The 27,019-nt window shown below is 40.2% G+C and overlaps 1 protein-coding gene across 50 annotated transcripts in view; it reads right to left on the reverse strand.

Annotated features, from left to right (window-relative positions):
* Positions 1 to 27,019, reverse strand: part of TRDN (triadin) — a 1,596,486-nt gene that overhangs the window by 1,067,414 nt on the left and 502,053 nt on the right. For 46 of the 50 annotated variants that reach the window (XM_069607588.1, XM_069607568.1, XM_069607599.1 and 43 more), the window contains one exon: positions 16,028 to 16,087. The exons of the other annotated variants lie outside the window; for them this stretch is intronic. In XM_069607588.1, the coding sequence (XP_069463689.1) occupies positions 16,028 to 16,087 (60 nt within the window). The remainder of the gene's footprint in view (positions 1 to 16,027; positions 16,088 to 27,019) is intronic. 50 annotated transcript variants of the gene reach the window in all.

A 27,019-nucleotide genomic window follows, 5' to 3' on the forward strand; every position in this document is an offset into this window, starting at 1 on the left:
ACTTGATTATTTGACATTTATGACCGCTAGTATCTCTGTCATTTCAGATCAATACAGCAACAAGGGTTGTTGATCTCAGGATGCAAGCAACAACCATTCATTAACCGAATTACAGGAATTACTACTTGTACCTAGTTTGTGGGAGACCCAATGCTGCTTCGAAATTTCACTAGGAAGTGGTTTGAGCCCCGTTTTATTGGTCCCTTTATTATTGAAAACATTACCCCTTCAGCAGTGAAAGTCCAGGAAAGACAAGCCTGGATACATTTGAGCAACATCAAGCCACATGCCAATGAGACCGATCCACCCCCACCCATTGATTCAGAAGCAAGTCGACACAAAGTAGTTCAGGACGTGCAGACTCGATCGATGATGAGGAAGAAAGAAACAGAAAGTGCTGACTAAATAAATACAAGTGTGGATTTGGACTGTGGCTCCCCTTGAACACTCGTTATAGATATTATAGCAATCGTGAAAACCTGTTGCTTGATCCACAGAGATCTTTTCAAAAAATTGGACTTTAGAAAAGCGTTGAAGTCCTGAAAAAGTATGCCTAATCTTGAGTTTCTATTTGATGATTGGAAGAGGGAACAGTTTCCCGATTCATTGCTAACTGAGTTCTTGTTTGGTCTCCCTAATGGTGTTGTCTGATGTCAACACTCATCGGCTCGTATTTGCTGTTTTTCTTTTGCTCTTTGAGCGTATCCTACACTGGTGGGGAGAAAAACTGATATATATGTTTTTCTGCAAGATCCTAAAAATGGTCCAATCTTAAGGAGATTGCTCTCAGCAATAATTGAGCAACTTCTACAACTTCCAGAGCATCTGACGAACTTGCCTGATTAAAGAGGTTTTCCCTTCCTTAAAAAGTAGTTTACAGGCATGATGTGGACTCCTAATAATTCTACAATATTAGACAACGTATAAGGAATCATTACTGGTGGGGTTTGATGTACTGGTGTATAATATATGCATGCACCACATTCATTATTGTTTTCCTGTCTCTCACGATACACACTGTTTATGTTGTTGGCCCAAAGAAGGCAGCAGTTCCTTTGATCCTTCCCACACAAGTGACTGTTGCAGATATAACTGTTTCACAAAGGCCAAGGCCATATTTGATTGTCCCTACACCAGTGACACGTGTGAAGTCACTTATTCCTGTAACAGATGGCCCTATAATTCCCTTTGGAGGGAGGTTTGTTTTTGATTTGCTCCATGATCACTATGTACAGACTCATTTATCAAGGAACAGACCCGAAAGACGGGTAAGAGAAGATAATTATGAGTTAAATAATTATCTTGACAGCACAGCACCTTTGGGGAATAACATGTGGTATCAGCACATGAAAAAAGTGGGCAAAAGACCATCAGAGGAGAGTTGCTATGTTTGTGCTCGACTGCCTTATGCATTGGGGAACTCTAAGATATTTATAGCTATCAAAGTCGATGTCCAGACAGCTCATTGCCTGACTCACCTTGCACTCTGTCATACAAGAGGTCAATTCCAGGCTCAAACAGCATCCCTAATCTGGGTAACAGAATGGTCAGCGCCAGAAGAAGATGATTATGTTCAAGATTCGAAAAACAAGAGCAAGACCACAGAACAGGAATCATGTGATAAGTTCCGAACAGCCTGGAATGAAAGGAGCAGGAATCAAATGGGAGGTAAATATGAAGCTTAATTGCAAAGTGAAGACACAAGAAGAAATCCGTGATTGCAAAGAAAGAGGACAAATGCAGATTTGGGGAACCGTACTTTCACCAGATGGATGGGATGAAGGCATAGTTGTATGCAGAGCACTGGCAGTATCAGGATCTCGCAAATGAACTGTAGAGGATCTGGAGAGGATATGCAAACCTCTATGGCCGAAGCTTGGCAAGCTGCTAACCTGGGTTAAAGATAGAGGACGCCCAGTGCAGATAGTGCCTCTGGCAAATGCAGAACTGTGTTTCAGAAAAAATAGCACAAGAAAGGTTGGAGAGAATCAACAGTGCAATCGAATCTTTGATGTACCAGGAATGAAGGATGGGACACAGACCACGACTGGGCCTGTGGATCCAGAGCATCCATGAAGTTGCCCAAGGACTGGGGTGGACTGTGTTCCATAGTAATTATTCATGTTCCAGCAGTAGTGATTTTGAAAAGTGACCTGAACATTGGAAGATTTCCCAAAGCTGATGCTCATCTAAGAAAGAAGAGATCACTTTAAATTCTCAAATGGATGAAGAGGGAGAATTATTTCTCAGCTAATTCAATAGAAGCTTTTGACTCCATTCCATATGAGCACAGGTTGTTCAGCAAGACATCATCAATATTCACGATTATCTTAATGCCAGGGATCCAGATGATGGTGAATATTAAATGTTACAAATAACCAGATGGGAGCTGTAAGGACATGCATGGGATTTTATTGCCAGCATACAATATACAGCATTTTGACAGCATACAATATACAGCATTTTTGCCAGCATACAATATACAGTAGAGAAACACAGCCACGCCCAGTTTGAAACTGCAGGCATTCAGAACACATAAAAAAACTTCATTAGAATACATAACTGATTAACATTGCACTAACATTGCTAAAGTACTCATTTCAACTTCTCTAACATTATAAAGCATTTTTCTGCGCACAATGAAATACAAACCAGGTTTTGGGTGCACTGTTTGAAATTCTTTTTTTCCATGAGGAAATGTACACTAGCGTTTTCTTCATCTTGTGGAAAAAAGAAATATGTAAAATGCAGGAAGGGAAATGAAACAGTTGCTTTGAAATTGTAGTCTTCATTGTCTTGAAAAACGAAGGCTGGCACAGGGCACATTCCTTTATTCTGATTGGTAGGGATTGTAGGCAGACAAGCCACGTCAACAGGGGGCTGAATGAGAGTTTTCCTAAGAAATAAAGTGAGGGGAGTTGGCAGTTCGTGCTGGGACCAAGAGACGGACGGTGCCTTATCTGCCGAACTCCATGTGGGTTGAGCGCTGGCTATGAGATAGAGAGCTAGCAGCCCCCCACATACGAGGGAGTTTGGCAATGAATCTGGGTCTGCAAAGACAGCAAAGGCGTGCGGGAACATCAGATTTGACTGGTCTTGATAGGATAAGTGCCAAGTGAGGAAAAGATAGTATGCCATGCGTGTGTTGTTAAGATGGATGGCACTGCAGTGAAGTTAGAAAAATTGTATGTTTATTTCTCTCTCTATGTCCAAAGTGTGGGAACATAAATTCGTGTTTGCAAAATACATGCTTGTTTCTGTTGTTCTTTATATCTTGCAGGTGATGCTGTAAATATCATGTGGTATGATTTTGCAGCTTGTAAGTGTCATATAATACAAAGTGTATATGAAAACAACTAAGACTTTAGTGTCATTCATGCCTCTGTGAATGATTTATGTAAGTGAAGCACAGAGGGGATGTATATATCAGTGCAGTAGTGTATTTACCAATTTACCACTGTAGTTAAAATAGCAAACAAGAGAAAGTCAGTAGTGAATACCTACAAGGTAGGTAGAAGTGTGTGTGTAAAATATAATGAGTGATTCATTCTTTGCATGTTGAAGGGAACAGGTGCCTAAACTAGCACTTAGATTACTGGATGTACATAAGCCAGTAATACCAGCCACAAACAGTAGGTGGCACTATGAATAAACCCATTGGGTTCTCTGAAGTGTCATAAGTCCGGGGGCTCTCTACAGGTGACTAAAAGACATTCTAATAGAAAGGAACGGTTTATGATGGGGTTGTAGTATAAAAAAAACATGCTCACCACTATACCAGAGGAATAAGATAATTCTGACAATACCACAAAGTAAGATACCGCTAAAATTACCACGAATACAAGCTAACAATATAGGGTCACTAAAATAGAGCGATACCAAATCCACTCTGAATGTAAGTCCAATTTACCACCAATATTTTACAGTAAGAAAATACTGCCAAATTTACCCCAATAAGACAAAATCTCTTACAGAGCTCCTGCAGGTGATCAACACTACCATAAAGGGATTCAACACAATGAAGGAAGAGTTGAGAGCCATAACACTAATGGCACTCCAGAATAGATATGTCCCAGACATGATCACAGCATTGGAAGAAGGTGTTTGTGCCAAAATCGGAGAATCATGTTACACATTCATACTTCTCATAATGATGAGAATGGAACCTTGACAGGGGCCATAACCAATGTTGATGAACTTACACATCAAGATGGAAGATGAAGTGGAAGATATTGCAGATGAGAGCTGGTTTGCATCGATCTTCTCAAGGGTACCACAGTGGATGGCGAACATCTTCAAGTTCCTTGGAGCACTTCTAGTGATGATAATGTTTGGATTCTGTGAGATCAGGATAATTATCACAAAATGCAAGGAGACAACAAAGAAAGCAATAGGGATGAAAATTATGATTGATGTCGAATCTGGAGTTGAACCTAAAGAGATGACGTGTGGAGAAATCAGAGACTAAATAAAGGCCAGCATCCATGCACCTGAGGGAACGAAGTTCCTGTATCCAAGAGATCCCAAGAAGTATGTGGGAAGATGGATTTACTATAGCCCAAGTGGACAGTGCAGCCACATGTTCTTGAGCATTGATGACCATGTAAAATCAGAAGGATCCTTGAAGCGAGAGATGAAGCTATGGACTCCAAAGAAGCTTTTCTTCAAGAAACGATATTTGAAAGTGAAGAATGATGAAGGAGTGGTCGATGAATGAACCAGAGGGGGAAGTGTAAAGGAGGAGGCAAAAGCCTGCACTAGAAGCCCCGCCCCTAACCTGACTATATGTTGGGAGCCAGAGATAGTGACGAAGGCGACACCTGTAATGATCCCAATAACACGAGCAGCCTTTGAAGCAAAGCATCAGTTGTGAAAGCCATTCTTCATGTGTCCACGAAGAGCTGAGAGCCTCTTAGGAAAGATCCGTGAAGAGCGGGAGAAGATGAATGAAAGAGCAGACTGGTGACATCACATGACGTAATGTGACACACTGATAAGAGATAACAGTAAAGAACGTAAAGAGAACATATAGAATCCAGTGACAAAGAGAAGAAGATTACACGTGTGAAGAGCACGAAAGAAAATGCAAAACTGTTTATAATTGTACAGAACCAGCAAAGCAAGTATACTAATTGATCATAGAAGCTATCTATGCATAGTATATAGACTGCAGGCAGTGCCACCAAGTTATATATAAGCATAAGAAATGTGGATGTTCCACATTGGGCCTCATTACAAGTCAGCCGGTCCGGAAACAACGGTGGTGGTAAATCCCCTGCCACCGTTGTTTCCGGACCAGCTGATTCAGAGTCCTGCAGGCGGGAGGTGTCACTCCCCCCAGGTCTGAACACCACCCACCTTCAGGCAGACATGGAAACACCGGCTCTGTCATAGACGGAATTCCCGGAATTACTGGGTCACCGGGGTTGTAATGCCCCAGTGATTACGGAAATCACAGAGGTGGAATGGTATTACGGGTCCAGCGGCAGCCTGCCAGTTTTTCCGGCACGGCTACCGCCAGACTCGCAATGCGGCCCAATGAAATTCAAGTCCAATGGAAGGTAAAACACCTGGGAATTAAATTGGTGGTCTTGTTAAATGCAGATGTCCACGTAAATTACGTAAAACAAACCTGCAATTACCATCTACGCTTACTTCGGAACATTCGCCCCTGCATTACAGAAAATAATTGCCCCACCATCGCTCGAGCAACCATCCTGACCAGACTTGATTACTGTAACTCCCTAATAAGCGGATCCTCACTTTCCTACCTTATGAAGTGTCAGATTATTCAAAAACGATGCTGTACGTATTGTTAAAAATATCTCCAGAAGAAGCCACATTTTGGATCACAGAAGAAGCCTCCATTGGTTACCAATTCAGAAACACATCCGTTTCAAAATGGGCACCATAGTTGATTACTGCCGTTTTGGTACAGCTCCTGACTACCTTAAACCATTAGTCGCCCTGCATCTTCCCTTCAGAACCCTTTGTTCCTACAACCAAGGTCAAATTACAGGGCCCAAGTGTTAAACACACAAAGGGTCTAGGAAGATTGTTTCCCACAAAAGTGGCTTCTTTCTGGAACACAGTACCAGCTGTACTGAGACTAGAAGCGGATGCAAAATCCTTCAAGAAATCACTGAAAACCCTTCGGTTAAATGAAAAAAGTGTCTAGCTCAGCCTCCCCTTAGGGTAAACTGTCCTGTCTCTTTGTGTTCTGTCCTAATGTGTTTCTGTTTGCGCCCTGATGCCTGCGGGCTGCCGGCACAGTTCAAAAAGATGAACAAATAAACAGCAAAACTGTAAACTGGTACAATGACATTTGTGCAATAAAGGCAGATTAATATTTGTCTTCTGGAGCAAAAAGGATCTGTCATTAGCCTTTCATCGAGTGCAGTGTACCTGATTGCATGACCATATGCATTTCATATTCCCTTTGCCTGCTGTAGGCATCGAACTTCAAGGTTCCAATGACCTTGTGCAAGTTGATGCTGAAAAGCTATCTTCCTTTGGGCTGTGACTCAAGAATAATTGTGGATGACCAGTGACATTCTGAGGGTTGCCTGACACCAAGCAGGATCTTAAACTGGTCCTCCTCCTTTCCTCTTTTTCAGCCTTCTGGTGTGCTATGGGTAGATGGTAGGGTCGTAGACTGATGGATTTCCAGGGTATCACCTTGGTCCAGTGGAAAGAGCAACATCTCCTCCATGGCCAGTCACAACAGATGTCTGGATAATTGCAGATAGGTGGAGGCTGAAATGCCAAGATACTTGAGAGTGGTGTCTGTCCAAAGAGATACTACCACACAATTCGAAGAAAGCACAGAAATTCTTTCCTTTTTCTAGAATTTTCTAAAATGGTAGAGGAACAAGTCCAAGCTGCGGATGCATGCAAAGATGAGTTATTTTTAGAATTTAAGAATGTATTTGTTACAGATGCATATGCTCGTCGGCATACTAACCTGCATATGGCATGTTGCTACACTCCCAGAATGTTATTGTAGGGAACCTGTCTTTGAGCGACAATATAGGCTAGCCTTGACCTGTTTAGAGTCTTTGGCAGAAATAATCAAAAACGTAGAGTCCAGAAGATTCATTAGACTCATTAACAGTACTTCAAACACACCTATATTAGGCTATTTAAGTCCAAGGGTCAGTGGAGTTTATGTGCAGACTTGAGTGAACTTACTAAGAGGATACCTCTGTTAAGGAAGCCCCTCCCATTCATTGACCAGGGCCTTGCACAAATTCAAGGGTCAAAGGTTTTTACCACTTTTGATCTGACAGCTGGGTATTGGTGTGTGCCTTTTGCAAAGGACATACAAAATATATTTGCGTTTATTTTCCAAGGAAAACAGTATGCAGGGGAAAGAACCGCCATTGGCTTTATCAACAGTGGGAGTGAGTTTGGAATCTTTCTGAATAAAGCACTTCTGAATTCAGCCAATCGAGGAACTGTGGTGTATGTTGATGATGTACTGATAAAGAATGAGGACATAAAAAGCCATTTCAGTGAAATCAGACATGTGCTCAGTCAATTGCAAAAGGCTGGTGCTAAGGTATCATTGCAGAAAGTGCAGTCAGTTATAAAAAGGGTATATATCTTGGGGCATGAAGTCACGGACCAGGAATTAAACCCACAGAAGAAAAGGGTAGAAGACATTCAAAGTTTGAAGGATCCCAGACATTTGAAGGGGATGACAAGTTACAATAGAAATTTAATTGAAGACTATGCAGAAATCACACAACCATTGACTAAACAACTGAAACAAGGTGTGCTCTAGAAATGGGCACAGGAACAACGTGAGGTGGTAGTCAAGTTGAAGGATTGTTTAGTAAGGGCCCCATGTTTGGCATGTGCAAAGAAGAATCAGGATTTCTACCTAGAAATATGGTTCACATACCTATGCATGTCAGTGGTCTTGTATCAAAAGCATGATTCAAATCACAATACCATTGCATATGCCAGCAAAGCCTTATCATTAACGGAAACCAAATGTTATGAATGCGAAAAAGCACTATTGATGACTGTTTGGGCATTGCAACTTTTCTGCTCATTATTCAAGGAGAGCGGGTGATTGTTGAGACTAGTCACCAACCCCTGCAATTTTTAAAGTGTAAGAGGATCAGATCAGGAAATATAGCCCAGTCAAGAATTACATCATGGACATTGGAATTACAGGGATTCCCTGTAGAAGTGAGGTTTGGGCAGAATAAAAGAAGTCCAGTGACTCAGAGGCAATCAGGATTGCTTGAGTGTGCATTCGTAGTTACTACAAGTAGCCAAAATCTCTAAAGCGTCACCCCTCACGTTTATCCTAAGAAAGTGTTCATATTCAGAAAAAGAGGGGAAGTACCCTAATATATCACACACTAGATTAGGTAGACCAGACCTCATCCTGCCTCAAAAGGACACCTAAATCAGTGAAATTAATTTATATCGGAAAGCAATCCCATTTCTCCTACATTTCTGAACAAGAGGTTAGGTCCAAGACCCTATGGGCCTCATTACGACCCTGGCGGAATGGGTTAACGGGTGCCGCTAATGGTGGCAGACCCGTTAAACTCATTCCGCCTCATTATGAGGTTCCCTCGCGGGACCCGATGTGGACGTCTGGTTTTACCAGTCGTCCTTACCGGGTCCCGCGAGGGGACCAGGGAGCTAACAATGGGCCGGTCGTAATAGGCCCATTGTTAGCTCCCTGCACCCATTCCCATTGATCCCTATGGGGGCTCAAATGGGAATCGGGAAGGTCCGGGCCCGAGTTCCCTGTAAGGGGAATTACCGGGACCTCGAACTTCAGAATGGCCCGGTAATTCCCCATTCAGGGAACCACGGACCCTGTTTTGGTGGCAGCCATGCCCTTTTTAAGGGCATGGCTACCGCCAAAGCCGTAATGAGGCCCTATGTTTCAATTGACCCTGCCTTCTGTTAATCCCAGTCTGTTCATTGTTCATACTACCAGCAGCATTTTGAAGAAGTGCTAAACATAAAACACATTGGGCTTCATGCTGAGTTTGCCAGTTCTGAAATAAGGGTGCCGTTAAGCTCGCCGGCACCCTTGTTTCCAGACCGGCAAACTGCAAGTTTGCCCACCAGAGCCGCTGTGCCTGACCGGTCTGACCCTGCCAGGCACAGCGATCACGGTAGGCAAAGCTGTCGTGGAAGCACCAGCACCATTAACAAGCGTGCCAGTGCTTCTGTGTCCCTACTCCTATAGAGTACTATGGGAGTCTTTGGGAATTAACAAAATTCCCGACACCTGATTTCCCGGCCGCCAGCCATGTAATAGCCCGGTGGCACTGGGAAGTCAGGCGCTGGTAATATTTTACGGGTCTGGCGGCAACCCGCCGGTAGCGCCGGCAGAGTTACCGCCAGATCCGTAATGAGGCCCATTGTCTGCAAATACAATATTGTGGGGCATTACAGAACACTTACTATACCATAAATACCATAACTGGGTACATGACGAAAAGGAATTGAAAGCATTTTAGTTTTTTGGTGGGGTTAATAGAAAATCCATTGGATTGTATTTTGAATTTTTAGTTTAAGCATCATGTACAAGGCGAAGACCCACCCAACAAGAAAACTACACAAACATAAGTAAATAAGGATGGCCTGCACAAGAGCCTCACTAGCTTGCTAAGTGTCCAAAAAGGGAAGGTTTACAGTTTGTCTGATATGTTTTACCCTGACAAAATGAGTATTGTCGCTTTATCCAATGCACTGTATTTGAGACATGCGCATGTTGCCTAATAGGTTAACACCAACATTTTCAGGAGGAATGTGACTATTGACTATTTTCCCTTTTGTGTAATTTATAGGGACTTAAGGACATTTCATGCACTTAAATAAAGGCTTTGGTTCTGTGTGGAGCTAGGACATTTCTAATGCTCTCATTACAGGATATATTGAAACCACCTTCCTTGGGTGTTCATTGGAGGCATAACAGGAATGATCCAGGAATTCAGAATTATCAGGTCAAATCCAGTGGTGAAACAAGAGAACCACTCTGAGTCATTCAACTTATAATGCCATTTTCAAAAGACCTCTGTTATTTCATACACAACAGGGATAGACATATGCAAACAATTATTCTCTCCTCCCCAACACTATCAAATGTTATATGCCAGAATCCTGCCAGCTCTGTTCATTACATGTTGGACAACTAAACAGCATGCCAAAGTACGAAAGTAATTTCCTGTACCACAATACCTTTTTGATCATATTTTCTATATTACTTCAGTCAACCACTAGGCATAGGTTTGGTTTGAAACATGCAGATCACCAATTGATTTAAACATATGTTTGCCATCTAATCTCCCACAGGGAAATGTTTCCATTTTCTGTCACAGGATTGGCACAGCAAAATAGTTCATCAGCATTGGCAGCAGAGGAGTAATCAAACTTAAGAATTGCTGAACACGACAACCTCCTCTAAGAAGTGAAAAAGTTCAAGAAAAGTAACAGTGCCCTTTTTAAATAAAGCATATACATTATCGCCCATTCATGTGTTTCCATTCAAGCTTCAAAGACTTTGGTCTCCATATGCCGGGAATGATTACTCATTATGTGGCCCGCAAGATATTTTGGACTTTGAATTCCTTGGTACCTAGCAAGGAATAAGCAGCTGTGAAGGAAATATGAAAGTTGCAGTACAAAGCATCTGGAGGGATCCATAATGAGTAATCATGATATAAGTCAACATAATCAACCATGGGTGGTAGTGAGGAAAAGGTCAGTGTTCTGATTGCTCATCCAGGGAGAACAAGTGTAGGGTTGGGGTTGGTGACTTGACAGAAATCTCCATCTTGAAATACAGAGTCAGTGAGACAGTGGCCGTCTCTGTGTATATATCTCACTGGAAAGGTCCCTCACTTTTGCAAAGTAAAGAAACCTGTTCAATAGAAGTCCTTCCTCATAATTCTTTATGGCTTGGAAGAAGAACCATATATATCCTGATGAAAACAATCATAAGTGTGTGGTTTTGCAGAATTCCTTAACCAATTGCGATTTCTTGGCTGTTGAGTTGAAACCCATAACATTGTTTGGGATCACTTTAAGCGAAAAAAAAAAAAGTTACCATTAATTTTATGATTTTAAATAAATAACCCCATCTCAGTTGGATCATTAATATCAACAATTTAAATAGAGAGGTCTCATTACTTGCGCTGAATAGAAAAGATATATATAATTGTGTCACAGTTACATTTGTAACTGCATGCGTCATGTTTCCCCTTGTCTGAAAAGAGCGTTGTTACAGAAGTGTCAAAAAGAGAGTTATACCCTGTGAGCAGCACACAGACACATTTATTTTTTATCTATTGATGGTCATAGACGACATAACCAAAAGATGGTAAACTTCTATACATGTCACATTCTGTCCATTCGCATTATGTCCATCTACCCCACTAAATATAAACCACCTCCCTGCCTAAGTGGTTGAAATGAGGATTTGTGCAAACAGAAACACAGAAACAACGGGATTAAAGGGCAAAGTTGCAAAGAATATTGTTCTTAACTGTATAAATGACTACCATATCCACTCCACAACCAGGCACAAGCATAACAATATCCACGCTACAACCGGGCACTGGCAAATTATACATTTAACTCCCCATGCACATGATTAGTTACCTCAATGTTAATTGTTTTCAGAAAGCAACCATGCACACTATATTCAGTAACTCAACATTTTTAACTGTTTCCCTTTCTGCAAATATAAGCACATATTATTTAAACTATGTAACTTCATTACATATGCAAACACACAATACATGTTCTTAAAGTCTCAGAACCTATTAAAACCCCTCAGTCACACCATAGCTTGCTTAACATGTCAAGAGGGCACACTGAGCTTGTATTAAGTCTATTGTTTTTGGTTGACGTTCTATGATTAAACGATGTCCACGAGTCATTGAAATCTCCCCCTGTTTTCTGGCTTCTTTCTATAATTGTTGCACTACGTCATCTTAAGCTAGAGGATTCTTGGAGAACCTTTCAATTTCATCTGGTTTTGAAAGATGGTAGACGTTGCACAGGTACTCCAAGTTAAAGGGAAATGGCTACCCTACAAGGAGAATTCCTCTGTTGTTTTACAGAAGTGTTCTATAATCTCCTCTCTAGCATCAGTGTTGAGAGGACCAAGGCAATTCTGATTTGTAGACTTCCAAATTAACATGATTTGGTGTTTCTTATACACGTTAATATACTTTGCTTGTTCTCTAAATTAGGTTTTCTAGGATGGCTCTGTTGGTTCTAAGTGAAAGGCTGATAGTATGGTACTGTATAATCTATCACAGTCAATTCTAGACCCCCCCATCATTTACGATGCTACCACTGGTTTTGTCAAATGTTACATCAATTCGTCTAGACTGTCTTCCTCTATTGCTTGTATACTTTAGATGCATACATTATTTCAATGCTCCCTCTTCTCCCAGTTGCTTTCTCTTCCTTGTATTGCAGATTCTAGAGATAGGTGTTTGATGGAAATGTTGTGCCAATGGCATCATGTAATAGAATGTTTGCCAAATTTCCCTCCAGAATGTGAATCACCAATATTTAAACCAATGCAATCAATGTATTCCTGAAAGCCATAAAGTGCCTACACTAGGAATTGTATGTGCATGACACACATCAAGCTTTCATTGTATATGATGCCCATATAGAAAACACATCACAACTAGCATCAATATAAGAGACAAAATAAGCTGTATTGGTAGCAAGCCAATAATCCCCCCATGATTATTTCAATTTCAAATATCTAGGTTCTTAAATTGTCTGTATCATGGAACAGTCAACCAACACTGATAGGTAAAGAAAAACATATGAGTCTAATTTTGCACTCCAAACTACCCTTTTCCTTGAGGTAAACACACTAACGTGAAAGACTCATTTGTAACTGCGACTGATCTAAAAAGTTCTCCACGTGAGCCAAACAATCCATGTGCTGCAAGACTTGTGCTATCTTACTTGGACTAATTAAAATGAATGTATGCATGTCTAACAAAGCATATCAAATTGTCCAAAATACGGCCTCACAAATGATATTGGGACTCACATTTCAACATCAAACACTTTACTACCTCTCATCAAGCAAATGATGGGTTCCAGACTCAATATATGGGATGCAAATACTTATACAGTGGCCTCAAACAACTAAACCTTCAAATGTCACTATAATTTTAAACTGCAACAGCAAGCGATCTGCTTCCTTTACCCCGCCCCAAGAAAAACGGGAGCATGAATCTCGTAGTAGGCATGATCAAATTCCCCAAAATTAGGTATTTATGTCATAATCCAGAGTTAGTCCCCTTGCTCACTGTGCTTGGAGAGACACAGCTTCACCTCACTGATGAAACCAAACAATGCCGAAACACGTGTCTGGGGTTGCTGTTGGTACTCTTGTTCAGAGACGAATTGCCACAGCATTTTGGTGCTGGACTGCAAGGGGAGTGGAACTAGACGGATGCACACATGGATATTTCTCCTCTGTGAAGTGTACTGTGAGCTAAAACCTGGTTGTAGAACATCCCAAGTGAGAACCTACCAATAGGACAGGTCATGTGGACGTGCTTGTCCTTGGTAAAGGGGCTCCCAGACGTTTTTGTATAAATGTTTACAGACTTGGGGTTCCTCCATAGGTTACTCAGCAAAATACAGACTTAGACCGCTTGCTCACTGTGCTTGGAGAGGCACAGCTTCACCTCGTTGATGAGGCACAAAAAGGCTGAAACACATGTCTGAATTTGCTGTTGCTACTCTTGTTTAGAGGAGAATGCCAAGACTTTCAGTGATGGACTGCTCGGTCAGTGGAACCAGACTGATATACAAATAGATATTTCTCCTCTGTAAAGTGTACTGTAAGCTAAAGCCTGGTTGTAGACCTTCCCGACTGGGAACCTACCCAGAGAACTGGCTATTTAGCCGTCTTGGTCCTCAGTACCGGGGCTCTCAGATCTTTTAGTATAAATGGTTAGGGACTTGGGATTTCACCTTAAGTAACCCAGGGTAATCCAGTTGAGGGCACCATGCTCATTGTGCTTAGAGAGGCTCAGCTTCCCCTCACTGATGAGGCCCAACAAGGCAGAAACACTTGTCTGGGGTTGCTATTGGTAACCTTGTTCAGAGAATTGCCTAGCATTTCGATGCTGGACTGCCCAAGTGGGTGGGACCGTATTAATATGCAAATGTTTATTTCTCCTCTGTGAAAGGTTCAGCGAGTTAAAACATGGTTCCCGAGTGGGAACCTACCCATAGAACAGGTTATTTGCTGTGTTAATTCTCTGTAGAAGTGCTACCAGACCGTTTTGTATAAGTAGTTCTGCTCTATGTCAAAGCTTTAAGAATTGCATATATAATTCTAATAAGGGCAACGTTTTAAAATGAAAGGGTTAGTCCTCCTGTGGCTAAACCTTGACAATTGCAGGATGAGTTTACTCTTTAGGACATTAAAATGTGCTTTCTGTTGTGAATCCTGAACAATGAGAGAGAAGTTATAGCCTGGGGGAGTTGCGGGGAAACCTTTACAGCAGTAGGAGTTGCTCCCCTCTGTGTTGAAGCCTTAACAATTGTTGAAAGGCTTCCATTCTTTTGTAACTCCGTAAAAACTAAAAATATTCCATTTTGTGGCAAATGGAAAAATATATAAAAGTGCATTATTTTCTGTGGACAAGCATCAGAAATTGCAGGCTTTGTTCTGCCCTGCTTCAAAGACATATTAATGTGCAAGGGATGTTTATCCTTTGGTGAAGCTTTAAGAATTGCAGGCTTTGTTCTGCCCTGCTTCAAAGACATATTAATGTGCAAGGGATGTTTATCCTTTGGTGAAGCTTTAAGAATTGCAGGCTTTGTTCTGCCCTGCTTCAAAGACATATTAATGTGCAAGGGATGTTTATCCTTTGGTGAAGCTTTAAGAATTGCAGGCTTTGTTCTGCCCTGCTTCAAAGACATATTAATGTGCAAGGGATGTTTATCCTTTGGTGAAGCTTTAAGAATTGCAGGCTTTGTTCTGCCCTGCTTCAAAGACATATTAATGTGCAAGGGATGTGTATCCTTTGGTGAAGCTTTAAGAATTGCAGGCTTTGTTCTGCCCTGCTTCAAAGACATATTAATGTGCAAGGGATGTTTATCCTTTGGTGAAGCTTTAAGAATTGCAGGCTTTGTTCTGCCCTGCTTCAAAGACATATTAATGTGCAAGGGATGTTTATCCTTTGGTGAAGCTTTAAGAATTGCAGGCTTTGTTCTGCCCTGCTTCAAAGACATATTAATGTGCAAGGGATGTTTATCCTTTGGTGAAGCTTTAAGAATTGCAGGAGTTGTTCTGTGCTGTGGTGATGGCTTGAATGATGATACAAAAGGAACGTGTTGCCCCATTGGACCCTAGTTTCTATTTTGGAGGTTTATAACATATAATACGTCATGACACTGTGAACCTTTGTTTACACCCACTTGACCTGTCTTCCCTCTCAACCCAGATCTTGACTTACCTTATTTCCAATCCCCTGCCCCACCCAGGTGCCTTGGAGTGGCTTCTGTCAGCAAATGACCCATAGAAAAAATTAGTAAATAAAAATAGTTGATTGATATTGAGTAATTCAGCAGCCACAGCTAAAGGATGCTTCCTTTACAATGAGTAAAGTAAGAGACAGCCATGATTAGCATTCTTGCTATGAAAGAGGAAATGCCTGTATTAAAACATCTTTGAATCAGACTGTTCACATTTCGAATAAAGGTTTAAGAGGCAAGAATTGCATTTTAATATTTCCTTTTACAGAGCAGAACATAAAATATGTTCTCAAGAGTTACTGTACCTTACAGTAATCATGCAGCCATAAGAGCAGTAAAACATAAGCGCTACTTTTCTAGCTATTAGTGCTACGCGGAGGGATGTTTAATCAAGAATGAAAGGCACACAGCCGGTTGCAATGAACACCCAAATTAAAGTTTTAGTGGAGCGATGAAGCAGACCTTCTTAGAAAAAGCAAGTTCGGTTAGAGCCGAGATCATTGATTTTTGGAAATACCTGGAGCAACGTCCCCATGTGTATACATGTCAACCACATAGCGACAGAACTGAAATTGATCTAATAGAGCGGAAAGGAAAAACAAAAAGGAAGAAAGAATGTGAGTTATAGACCTCCTATCTAGCAAGGCAGAGAATCACCAGAGCAGGTCATTACAAAATGCATATCTAACCATATCTAACCAAACAAGTGTTTGCTATCTAGTTAGCATCCATCCATTTGACCACAGCCAACTGACAGAATTTTCTGTGGGGACATTTTTTTGCGGTACTTTTGAGTTAAGTTGAGAGACAAGGGGGTAACATGGGCTGAGGGCAAGAGTAGAGGAGCTGGGGGCAGCTAGACCCTACCTCACCATTAAAATTCTGCTACATGATGTCTCGAGTGGCCAGATTGGATAGATCCATCTAATCAGAGTTAAGTCTGTTCTTATACTGTAATTCGCGTTTGATTGATGTATACATTAGGACTATGCAGCTATTTATTGTCTCATGTTCCCTTGATTTTCCCTGTACCACCAGTTTCCACATACCCCTAATAAGTTTACCCTTCCCATTCCATTCATTTGTCTGTACCATTTTGATCACATCACTTTGAAGTGGTTTACTGGAACAAAATAAAACTCCAAAACAAAATCAATAAAAAAAAGAACATATGTTATTAAAATATATTTGCAAAAAACCTAATGTTATCTGAATTGCAGGTCTGCCAGTTTCAGGAGACCATATTGGTGGGCTGTGCTGTTTTCTCTGGCCAATGGGCCTACACAAATGCACAACAAATGTAGCTATAATCGCAAATACTAGCTTGCGACAACATTGTTTTCAACTTGCACAATGAATGTTTATAAGAGTGAAAGTAAAAGAAGCTTCCAGCAATCACAGCATGTCTTTGGTTTGTCAGAGTAATACAGGTGCATTAAATATAGGTATATGTCCAAAAAGGTAGCCCTTTCTTAAAGAAATTAAAGATTCTTTACTAAGTTGGTGTAAGTGGGAAAACATTACATATTCTTCAGGTCTTCTTGCCAAGTTTAAAAAAAAAAGCTGCTTGCTGAGATCCTCTATGATGAGCCGCTATTGGAACTAACAGGTAGGAAGATTAATCTTCTACTCGTGGGCATGGGATATGATGATGCTTTGTAGCATTCTTTTTTTTCAGGGCTAATGGAATCATAGTGGCATCAAACACATGCCATCCTTTAAAGGGGGAACCACTTCACCCTCCTTTAAGACATGATGCATTCTGATTACATTATTCAATATTTTGGTGTGGTACTTTGCTGTACTTATTGGGATGTAACTATCTTCAGTGGGAGTAGGCCTACAGTTTCCATCAAAATTGCAGACCCACCAAAGTATCCGTCTGCCTGATTTCCTTTCCCAATTACCTCATCTTCACTCTAATTTGTGTTATTATATTTCTTCTTTTCGGAAGCGCCATAAGTCTTCACTGAGTCACCCACTTGTTTTGGCATTCTGTATTACTTTGCATTCTCCATTAGGAACATTCGCAACAATCTCCATTCACAACAACCTCTCTACTTTCCGCTGTTGTTCTACTTTACATTTCATGCATTCTCTAACACACCTTTCCTGCTTGTTGATCATCTCACTGCCATGTCTCGACACTTTATTACATTGTGTTAAGGCAAGGGGGCCAAAAACCACTGGTGGTTTGTAGTATATTATATATAAATGAAACCTCTTTCTAGCAAGTAAAATTAATTGTGAATTCCTTTTCATCTCTGCCATTTCTCTACACAGTGTGCCGTGTCACACATTTTGTTTTACATCTACAAATTAGAGTGTGCACGGAAAATGAAATTGTATTGTGAGTACAGTAAATAATGTATATGTTAAATTGACTTATATTAAATTTGGAAGTGGGAGAAAAACATGGTCATTGCAATTGTACTCCAAGCACATGTTCCTTTAAGAACAAACTGAGTGCAGATATGTTATTAGCATACATGATCTTGTAGCATCGTTGCCTACACAAAGACGACACAGGTCAGCCATCTCCCAAAGCCAGACCGCTCATAAATCTTAAAAGAAATCCATGTAGCTGGAGAGCACCCACAGTGATGCAGGCTCATCTTGGGAAAATAAAGATAAATACAAATTACTCATTTTCAACTTAAACCTCAACCTTTTTGATTTTGGCAAACCCATAAATTATGATCTGTGCATATTTGTTTCATGACTTGGAAAATAAATTAGCCTTGTGTTAATAATTAGCTTAAGGACCGGCATCTACATGAGGCCCATTCAAAACTATAATGTAATTTACAAAGATAACCATTACTATGTAACAGCTTGGTCATTTTAGAAAGCAAAGACAGTTTGGGATTCTGTGGACCATACCCCACAGTATAAGTCGAAACTTCTGACATTACTGTATATCAAGACATTTACATGATTTAAAAACGTCGCCATCTTTCATGCTACAGGTCACGTTATATATCCATGGATCCGTACTTGCGTGGTGAATGAGAATATACATCTCACCAAAGACAGATTTAAACCAAACGTTATGGAAAAACATGGATTTGCATCAAAATCTGACTGCCACTTTCCCTTGTCACATGGCTATATGTTGGACCTATCCAAAAAAGTGTGCATATCATGGGGACTGTCAGCATCTAAAGGCATCTAATGAGACAATTAATCCAAAGAAAAATGGCCATGTCACATGACACTACATGTTGCATCTATCTAAACCAAAATACCCAAAGACAGAGGAAGTAGAGAGAGAGATATGGGATTCTGACAAGTCTGCAGACAGGGAACCCTGCCCAACTGGATACGTGCTAAAGTGTCACAAAACCTTGGAAATAATGGATGACCCCCTAGGAGTGTTTTCTTTCAGTGGGATACTGAAACAAAACTTTGCCTAAAAAATACAAAATTCCCTTGGAAGGATTTTTAAAGCAGAGGACAGTCTGGAGGCTTAGCTGACTGGCTGAAGCTGTCTGAATTTGTGAGATGTTATTTTGGTCCTGTGCTGGAAAGACATCATTCAGAAGTGAGCATAAATCCCACAGTGCAATTAATTATATGCCCTCAGAATTATTTTCCAAGCAAGGCTATAAAATGTGGGTTAGGCTGTAAGAGAAGCCATTGAGGCTGTGATTTGAATTATAATGCATTAGCATTTTCAGAAATTTTTTAAAATTGTCTTCTGTCATTAGCCAGGTAAATTAAAACACTGTGTTTTCAGAGGCTTTTTTTGAAAGAGTGCAACTGTGAACAGGTGTACAACACTTTACAGTTTATAGAGAATTATTAGTTTTTTGACTTGTGGAAACCATAGTTTTATAAAACGAGAAATTCTGTGTACAGCCACACCATTCTAGTGAGAAGCAAGGGAGATTACCTTGTCTTTTCCCTTCCACGAAAATTATGTCCATTTTATATGACAATTTAAATCTTTCTATGAATGTTATGCAGAAAAAAGGGCCCTGTTTAATGAAATATATTAAATTCTAAGTAGGACTGGGGGGTTGGTTCCTATATTTTCATGTTTCCAAGATTGTACATTGAAACAACATTATAGGCCTCATTACACGGACGGCGGTGGACCAAGGTGCTATCAGCACCTTGGTCCATGCCGGTAAAATACCGGAACCGCCTTGGTGGAAAGGGGAATTTCCGCCCTATTCCAAGGTTGGTGGGGCGGTAATTCCCCCTTCCCCCATTGCCCTTCCCCATTCCCATTTTTGCCTTATAGGGCATTATGGGAATGGGGAAGGTGCTAATTATGGCACCGCAAATTGCGGTACTGTAATTAGCTCCCTGGTCCCTTTGCGGGTTGGTTTTTAACGCCTGCAAAAAGCAGGCGTTAAATTCTCCAACCCGCAAAGGGACCTCGTAATAAGGCGGTAAAGTACCGGTAAAATACCGGTACCGGTAAACCCTTACCGCCTACTGTGTAATGAGGCCCTATGTGCTCTCAAAAAATGAACCACAGTTTCCTAAACTGAAGACTACCGATTTCTCGTGCAATCTACTGCAGTTTGTATTTCACATACATGATTACACTAGAACACAACAGAACCATATACATATAGTAGATTATCAAATACATGAGAAGTTATCATTGCCAGTGATGTGTACATTGTGGATTTTCACTTTGACCAATACTTTCTGACGTCATAAGAGAATATCCTGCTGAATGTCACTTTAAATGTTTCCCTGAGGTCAACCACTTGTCGCTAAGACTGTAGCAAATCAAAAGTATAATACATTGTCTATTGTTGATTAACGTATTTAGGAGATATGGGAGCTGACAAAAGGCAATAAGTTAATGTTAACTTTCTATTGTTGTTAGAATGTATACATAGATTGTATTTATATAAATTGTGAGCATTGAAAAGTAGTGTGAAAAATGAGACACATTATTTTCTTTTTGTAGCTGCCTGTTGTTTGTTGTATAATATTGAAGGCGACTTCCCCAGCAAACATATAGGAGACCATCTTTGTCTGAGTTACTTAAACAAATAAATAACTATATTAATATCAAATACAGTCTGTTTCATTTGCCAGAACTGTGGACTGTATTGTTTATTTGAGGGTGTTAGAGCAAGAGTGTCATATCAGTTCAACAAACCTTTAAACCTAAAATATTCAATAAATCACTCTACAGCTAGCCTTACCACACGTTCAAAGATTTGTTTAAAAAGACAATATCCTAAACCTGCTTTTTTGATTCATTTTTGTACTAATCATAATGTTGTAATCTAAACAATTATTGGTCAAGTTACTTAGTGCAGAATGTTCACGTCACTGTTAGAGGCCACACCATATGGTTCGTATATGCTCATACTGAAATATAGAGGCATCAGGGAAGAAAACAATGTGCCCATAAACCAACAATCAGTGCAATGTATGTCTTTTCCTAGAAATGTGCTTCTTTAATGCAACTGTATTGCCTTTGCAGTGACTGCCAAATCCCACATGAATACCTCATAGGAAAAAACTGACAGAAGAGTACAAGATTGTTTTTCTCTCCAGGGTTTTCTTTTGAGATACACTTCTGAAATGTTAAAATGGATACATTTGAAAATGGTATCACAGCACACAGTTGCACCGCAATCTGCATCTCTGCTTGTGTAACACTGTATCGCTCAGTGTGGCGTTGCAGGAATGGTGGCCCGCATCAGTGAATCAGCATTTTCTCTTTGTGCTATCTCAGACGCCCCACCACATTACTCCAGAATGTCTGTTTTCGAAGTGTTGGTAACATATGTGGGGAAGATTGTTGTATTTGTGTACATACAATTTTGCTAAACCTCCTAAATCGGGTATAGCAGAAAAAGTAGCAGCTTAGCCATCAAACAATAAATGCCCCAAAGTGTCATGGGGGAGTGCAGGGTCAGAGGTTAGAGTGAACGTTTTCGTGTGGCATCACTATACAATAGACACATTCTACGAATCACAGTCACTGTCATGGCACTACAAGCTATGACCTCATTTACAGACACTATATTTTTGTTATTTTTGTTATTTGCTTAGCACACCCAGTACATTGCAAACCTTGCATATGGGCACGTAGAACACTGTACAACTCAAATACTATAGAAAACATGAACATAAAACATAAAACAAATGCAACAAACAAGAAAAATCCACAGTAAACTCAGCAGAGAATGGATGGCAAACGCATACTATACAATAAATTTGTAGCCTGGGGAAAATACCAAAACAAAAATTCCAGAAGAGAGTTCAAAAATATTATAGCCCTATCGACTGAGGGAGGGGTTGTTATCACAGGATAATGATCCGCCACCAAGTCATAAGACGGGGAAGGGCCATTATCTCAAGCGATAATGAGCCCTATTGAGGTCTATAAAGCTGTTAGCAAATTTGGTAGGAGCAGTAAATGTTTTGGAGTTTTTGTGCTGAAGTAAGAAATTGTGTTTTAAGAGTGAGTAAAGTAAATAGATGAACTGAGTAAGTGAATTAAATGTGGTTTTGTTTTGTAGTATATAAATAACATGGCTGTCTTCAAGTTAAGCATTTTAATTGCAACTTGGTTGAACTGGCATGTATAAAATGAGCATGCATGAGGTGACATGTAAAAGTAAATAGTTTCTCTATAATAATCCAAAGACATTTTGCAACGTTGTTCTCTTTCTCTTTTGTGTGTTAATTAGTATGTTGCAGGAAGAAAAATGTCCTCCCAGAGAGGAAGTGTCTCGTTGAAACAAACACTTGCCTTGCATTGTTGTTTCCCTGCCTGCTTCTGATAAGACAATGTTCAGAATGCAGTCAATACCAGTAGTAATTGAGTGCACTGTAAACATTTCTGATTGGCATTTTCTGAGGTCAATAACGATTTCCATGTGCTAATAAACATTTATGTCAGCTTTCCTTTTAATTTCAACTCATGAAATTCAAAATTAGCAACATTACTGAAACTTGAAATATCAAAGTAAGGTTGTAGATGGCGCAAATGTACTCTTTTCCTTTGTGCTTCTTTCAGATTGCATTTGCCACATCTGGTAACTATACAGTCACTCTGTGAATACCAGTACCAGATAATATGATATGATATGATATTTATAACGCCTGTACACAAGTGTTTCTAGGCGCGACAAGACAAGGTGGGGGGAAACAGAGGGAGGACAAAACAAAAATCTCACTAGGCCTTGTGTCATTCAGATTGTGCATGTGCAGGGAAAGCAAGCTGGATACTTGCTTAAATGTTTTCAGATACTGGATCCAAACCGGACCAGGTTCTACTATTTATCTTAATCAGTCATTGATTGTATTGCAAGGAGCTTCGGGTTCAAACCTAGTAAGCGTTGATAAATTAGTGGTGATCAGATTCTTATTATCTTGATTACCTACAAGAAATACAAGCTAAAGGAAAATAAGACTCCAAGACTGGCCATGGGCCTGAAACTTGGTACCACATCACCATGTGCTGATCGCACTGCACTACTTTCTTCGGAAGTCTGCATTGGATTTGAGATGCGTTGCCTCATTCACAGAGCCATTTAGAACACTTCCTCAGGCTACCTCATCCAAATAAGAGAATTATTGCCTAACCTGGTGCCTAAGGTCTTCCACTTCTAAAACTCTAAAGCATGCACATTTCTGGAATAGCAAACATTGAGGAAAGACAGTAGAAAATGGGGGAGCATCTGCTTGGAATGGAGTCCTCTGGACCCTTAGATTAGAACCGTCCAGATATTTGTAAAATACTTAAAGCATTTCTGTTTAAAAAGATCTATTGGTCTAGCTTCTCGAGGCTAGCCCTCGTCAGAAATGATCTAGTCATAAGCCTTTTGCCTTATGGTTTTCTCAACCATACACTCATCATTCATGTCGTGCCTAACCTTTTATTGCTCTTGTTTCATCTGTTACAACTTTTCCTCTTGTGGTAACTTGAACCTCCTGTATCATGTATCCATGTTCTTCCTCCATGGCTACTCCTATATACTTGCCTAATCTGAATACCTTCTAAATCGTGAAAAGGATCAGTTATCCTAAATACCTTATAATATGACAGGAAGTGCCTATTCTCACAGTTGATGCCTAACAAATCCCTGACAAATATAATAATAACATGTGTGTCTGTAATCGTTGCTTGCAGTTTTTTCTCTTTAAACATCAGCATTATCGCCCTAAATCTTCTCAGACTGCCCTCCGAGTTTAGCTGATCATGGACACCGTGGCATTTGTAGCATATTATGACCTACATCATCCATTGATGATTGTGGAATGTAGATATTCTGTTATCTTTACTTCTAGTGGTGCCTTTAAATGGGCAGGCTCATTTGCTTCACACAATGAACCTGAAGCCTTTTAGAGGGGACAAATGTTTAATCCCTTTGAGAAAGCATATCACTTTATCTTCCAGTTTCATTAGCTGAACACCACAAAGGTTCATAAGTCTGTAGAAGTGAATGTGTGGGAGATATAAGCCTAGTTTCCGATAAGAGTTCGATAATATATACTCTAATAAAGGAATTGGATTGAGATGTTGAGAAAGTATACTGGAGAACTTTGCTTTTATTGAGGGGAATGTACAAAGTCTGATGCCTGCAAATTAGGAACAGAAGGATCAGTGACTAGATTTAAGAGTGAGCAGAGCCTCAGATAAGACCTGTGCTGTGTAAACCTTCATCAGGACCTGGCCAACTCTTGTTTAACAATTGTTTGAAGCAGCAGATACATTGCCCCCATTTCTGCTTGGGACAGATGTGCCTTATTGTTCTTCACCTCCCCACCCAAGTTCTAAGACAGCCATATTGGGCCTCATTACGAGGTGGGCGGAATGGGTCTAATGATGGAGCCGGTAATGGTGCCAGTGCCAGTAAACCCATTCCGACCTATTACGAGGTTCCCTTGCGGGACCAGCTCTAAACATCTGGTCAGACCAGACGTCCTTTGCTGGTCCCGCAAGGGGACCAGGGAGCTAATAACGGGCCTGTTATTAACAGGCTTGTTATTAGTTCCCTCCCCATTCCCATTGGGCCCAATAGGGGCTCAAATGGCAATGGGGGATGGGTTTTTTGAATGAGGAATTACCGGGTCCTCCAAGGTTGGAATGGCCCGGTAATTCCTCATTCAAGGAACCCGGACCCGAGTTTGGAGGCAGCCATGCCCTTATCAAGGGCATGGCTGCCTCCAAACTCGTAATGAGGCCCATTGGCTCTTTTGCAGCATGGCATAACATCTTTGTTTCGCTTCGGCAAAGATCTCATGAAAGACAGATTACAATAGGTTTAAATCCATTAGTCACTCCCCTCTGAGTTCTGAATGAATCTGAAGTTTCCATCATGTTGCTTGTATTCCCAGAGATTAATCAAGAGGAAGTGAAAGGTGTCACTGATTGGGTTACAGGCACTCCAGTAATCAAGAGTTTGGAAAAACATCAGAGCTATGCTGATGCAGCAAAAGATTTAGATTTTGGCATATTTGTATATTTTTTGGTATCGTGTGTGTGATTACTTTTCCTGTATTCATAGTCATTTTCTTTAATTTTCAATGCCTTCACAAATATTCTCAAAGCTGTCCGCTGTTCTTCATGTTGTTTTTCTAAGTATCACAGAAGGAATTTAAAAAGTCCCTCTAAACCAAATGATTACTATACAAATAAGTGCATTTGCAATCCACCTACACAATCTACCTTAATATTAGTTCAAGAAATAAAAGGCACCCTAATAGATTTAAAGATCTCTTTAGCAGGTAATGCTTAAAATAAAGTAAGGGATTAGTGATTACTTGAATGAGAATTATATAAGTAAGCATTACGTAACTGGAACAACCAGGGCGCACTGTCTGCATCTGTCATTAAATAGCTCCTTCCTCAATCATATCATATCATATCATATCACATCATAGCATATCAATTACTTAATCCCAACTGCCAGACAATAATATGCGGGACGCATATTGACACAGGGAACTCCTTTACAATTAATCTGTGTGTTGTTTTCTCTCCAAGGCTCAATGGATCGGAAAACAATTCAGTATAACAGCACTCTACTTCCTAATTTGCAAAGTGGCCATTAAAATACTCAAGGTGACTTCCAGGTCCGTTTATTGACATCATTACAACTGCAATTTCGAAAGTGTTTTTCGATTAATGAAGATAAATAAAAATGATGTGTTTGATTACTTTTGTGTTTCTATTAAAACTCTCCCTCATGGCAGAACTTAGAATAGGGGGTTAGGAGAAAGTTGGGGACATTCTTTAAACGTGATTTCAGGCAGGAGGTTTGTCATTTTTAAGCAGGCTTTGCAACCTTTTCTCTCTTCTTTTCTGAGGGCACTTGTGAGATGGTGATCACGTGCGTGTTTAAAACTGGTGCAACACGAAGAAATGATGTTTTTTGTGCACCAAAATCAGTGGCACATTATAAAGGCACTTGTTTCTTGTGCAGTACGTGTATTTGGTACAGACCCTGCAATTTAAAGAAAAAAGATACCGCCAATCTCCTTCACAGGTGGGACCGGTATAGAGGGTGAGAGTGACACATTAGCTGGTTGAGCTATAACACGTGTTACAAACATGAGAAAAAGATCTTTTTCACATGTTCATAAATTCACAAGATAATCCATCGTCGAGCGCAAGTACGCTGTTTTCTGATGAAATATACTTTTTTCAAACATTTTTGTCAGTCCCGTGTCACCCAGCTTCTAGTGCCATGTTTAAAAAAATAAAAAATAAACAATCTTTTCACATAGCTGCAGAGCTCCCGCATCTTGGTGCTGAACTGCACAGGCGAAACAAGCACAGTAGAAAAAACAAAATGGCCGAAAACTCAGCCATGCTGTGATGAATACTTGGTTGAGGCTTATACTACATGTTCTAAATAAGGCCTTACCAAAGTAGTGCAGTGTAAACATGGTGCAATTCCTGTACCGCAGAGCTGGGAATAGCGGGCAAGACTGCACAATGCTGCAGGTTACAATGAAGAGCCTCACATACATGTTAGCAAGAAATGGTAAGACAAGAGCATGACTTGTGCCCAATGTAGTTATGTGAACCTCATTCAAGAGTTGTATTTTAAATCATGTTGCCTTCAGGCATGTTTTAAAGTAGATGACCCACAAGTTTGATAATTAAATTATTGTAAAGGCAGCCTGAAGTGGCTTTGCAGGTATTTTGAGAAAAAAAAAGTAGACATTAAAGGAAGCATTGCAATTTAGTTTGGACTTTGTGAAAATAAAATGTTAATAGTCTGGAAAGTTACACACTTTGTAAATGATGCATTACACGGATGTAGTCGTTTGTGTAACGTTACTGTTGTGAAATTCGATCTACAAAAAGCAGAAAAAACCATTCACTATGGAATCATATCTACCAGCTCAAAATAAATAAGCATCTTATTGAGAAAATAATTGACAACAGCTTTAAGTGTTCCTAGTTTTGTAGACGTTATTTGAAATTTTGCTTAATTTCAATCAGTACATATTTGGCTATTTTGGTTTCATTTGTTAGTATACATTGTTATTGTATACTTCACCATATATA

This window comes from Ambystoma mexicanum, chromosome 4q (genome assembly GCF_040938575.1).
Source record: "Ambystoma mexicanum isolate Mex_15411 chromosome 4q, UKY_AmexF1_1, whole genome shotgun sequence".
Lineage (NCBI taxonomy): Eukaryota > Metazoa > Chordata > Amphibia > Caudata > Ambystomatidae > Ambystoma > Ambystoma mexicanum.